Source organism: Phaethon lepturus, unplaced genomic scaffold, assembly GCF_000687285.1.
Source record: "Phaethon lepturus isolate BGI_N335 unplaced genomic scaffold, ASM68728v1 scaffold28077, whole genome shotgun sequence".
NCBI classification, from domain to species: Eukaryota; Metazoa; Chordata; class Aves; order Phaethontiformes; family Phaethontidae; genus Phaethon; species Phaethon lepturus.
In genome coordinates, this window is record NW_010551581.1 from 1 (window position 1) to 2759 (window position 2759).

Genomic DNA, 2759 nt, shown 5'->3' on the forward strand with positions numbered 1-2759 from the left:
AAGGTGCTCGGTGCCGATGTCTCCGCGTCGCAGCTCCAAGCAGCGACAGCCACCATCCCCTTCCCCGCTGCGCAGAGTCTTCCTCTCGCCCGCTGCCCTCGCCGGGCGCGAAGGCTGGCCTTGAAGCCATGGCCGCGCGTGGCCCTTAGCGCGGTTGCCTGGTTTTGCCCCGGACAGGGGGTTTTGGTCGCGGCAGGGCGCACCGGGCAGAGGCAGGGGCTCTCCCACGGGGTCGAGGAATCTACTCGTATCTGTCGCCTTCGCACGGGGTTTTCTGCCCGAGGGTCGTGGCCTTGGACCCTCGTTTCCGCTTTGGTGTTGCTCAGAGTGGCCCCGGCATGCTCAGCAAGTGCTGGGGGGCTCCGTGCGTCCCCCCGTGTCCCCGTGCGGTGATGGGCAGGCCACCCAGCTTTGTTTACGTCCCGCACCCTGTACTTAATTTTATTTACCTCCGGGGGGGTGAAGCCGTGGCTTGTGCCACGAGCGTGCGTGCATCAAAAGCTCTCTTTTTAGCCTCATTTTCCTTCTGCACAGCCGAGAGTGGGAAATAGCGGGGGTGGGAGGCGTCAGGATCCGGTGCTTGCAGGGGTGGCACTTTGTCACTCTGTGAAGAGGGGCACCCTGCCGTCGTGTGTCGCGTCACACACGGGTCAGTCGCTTCCCCCCCAACCCCTTTCTCCCCTGTGTCTCTGCCGCTGCTGGGGACTGAGGACGGGACCTGTACGTGACGCCAGCGGAGCGCCGCGTCCCCGCTGTCCCTCCCATCCCGTCCGCCTCCCCAAGCTGCTGACTCACCCCCCACCCTGATCTCTGCCCTTCCAGGTTCCCCGGAGGATGGAGCCGGCATCAGTGAGGACCAAAGTCCCCTCTTTCTTGTCTGACCTGGGGAAGGCCACGCTCCGGGGCATCCGGAAATGTCCCCGCTGTGGCACATACAACGGCACCCGAGGCCTGAGCTGCAAGAACAAGAACTGCGGGACTGTCTTCCGCTGCGGCACACGCAAGCAGCCCAGCGTTGACGCCGTCAAGATCATCACCGGCTCTGACTTACAGGTTTATTCGGTGCGACAGAGGGACCGGGGACCGGATTCCCGGTGTTTTGTGGAGCTGGGGGTCTCGGAGACGGCCATCCAGACGGTGGATGGGACCATCATCACGCAGCTCAGCTCTGGCCGGTGCTACGTGCCATCGTGTCTGAAAGCGGCCACGCAAGGCGTGGTGGAGAACCAGTGCCAGCACGTGAAACTGGCCTTGAACTGCCAGACCGAGGCCACCCCGCTCACCCTGAAAAGCTCGGTGCTCAACTCCATGCAGGCTTCGCCCGAAACCAAACAGACCATATGGCAGCTGGCGACCGAGCCCACAGGGCCACTGGTGCAGCGGATCACCAAGAACATCCTGGTGGTGAAGTGCAAGGCCAGCCAGAAGCACAGCCTCGGCTACCTGCACGCCTCCTTCGCCCAGAAGATGAGCGCAAAGACGCTGGCGGACCACAGGTTCTCCTGCTCCTGCCAGACTCCAAAACCCGGCAAGGGCGGCCCGGTCGAGGAGGAGGCGGCGCCGCCACGCTGCATTCACTTCTTCGCCTGCATCTGCGCCTTCGCCAGCGACGAGAGCCTGGCGCAGGAGTTCGCTGACTTCCTCGCCTATGACACGGGCGGTAGGTGTGAGCATCGAGGGGCCGTGTTGGGCTGATGCCACCCGCTCCCCTCTCTGCCACTCCCACCCTGGCACCTGCTCCCCGTCGACACTGCGACAGCTGGGGCTTGATTTGCTGCCCCCTCCCTCCGCAAGCAGTGAGCTTTGTGGGGAGTGAGTCCTCCCGATAGGAGGGAGGGCTCTGGGGTTCCTCTGAGGACGTTTGGGGTGTGCCAGGAGGTCTTGGGGCGGGCGGAAGGGCCAGCGTGGGGAGACACCCACATCCCTGCAGCGCTGTTGCGCATGGTTGAGATGCTTCTAAGGACAGAGTCTTGTTTCTCCTAGGTCTGAAAGGGATCGCAGTCCCGCAGTTGCTCAGCGGCCCCGAATCCACGGGGCAGGCTGGGGAGGCGGCAGCTGCCAAGCCCAGGAAGAGGAAAAAGGACGTAACGCCCGGTGAGTGTCTGCTGGAGGCTCTGGGGGATGGGGCAACGTGGTCTGAAGCCGAAAGCCCTCGCCCAGTCGGCATGACCACGAGAGGGTCAGCCCTCCCGGATGTGCACCGTGCCTGGTGCCGGTGGGAGCTTTGGGAGCAGCTCTGGGTGCCGGCAGGTGCCACGGGCGCCCGCCGCAAGCCCAAGCGGGTCTGTTAGGGATGGTTAGCAGTGTTAAGCCGGGAGGAGCTGTGGTGACAGCTTGCCCTAAGGAAAGAGGCAATTTCTCCACCCCAGCCACCCTCCCCATGGCAGGGGTGCCCGCGGACCCCGGCGCTTGTGCACTGACGCTCTCACAAACGATCCCTCAGGGGCGCAGGCGACCAGCCCTCTCCTGGCTCAAGACCCAGCTCACACCAACCCCCGGAGAAGCGGCCTGAAGAAGCCGGCTGTCGCCTCCTCGCTGAAAAGACAAGGTAAGCCTCAGTCCCGCGTCTCACCGGCGGCCAGGAGCGCTCGGGGACCGGGTAACACCCGCGGCCGTTCAGTTCGTGCTGCTGTAACCCCTGCGGAGGGAACAGCTGAGCCCTCACCATCCGTCTCTTGCTCTAAGAGGTGCAAATTGGCCTTGGGCACCTTGGTGTCGCCGGTAACTGTGCGCGTCTCACGTAGCTCGGGGTGCTGGCA

General features: G+C 64.4%; 1 protein-coding gene across 1 annotated transcript; it reads left to right on the top strand.

Moving 5' to 3' along the window:
• Positions 1–834: 834 nt before the first annotated feature.
• LOC104613704 (chromosome unknown open reading frame, human C2orf42) lies at positions 835–2548 on the top strand (the record flags this gene model as incomplete). Its single annotated transcript, XM_010290966.1, has 3 exons — positions 835–1660; positions 1984–2094; positions 2444–2548. Coding segments are annotated over exons 1-3 (1042 nt in total), but the record flags the coding sequence as incomplete, so codon positions are not given.
• Between the last annotated feature and the right edge of the window lie 211 nt (positions 2549–2759).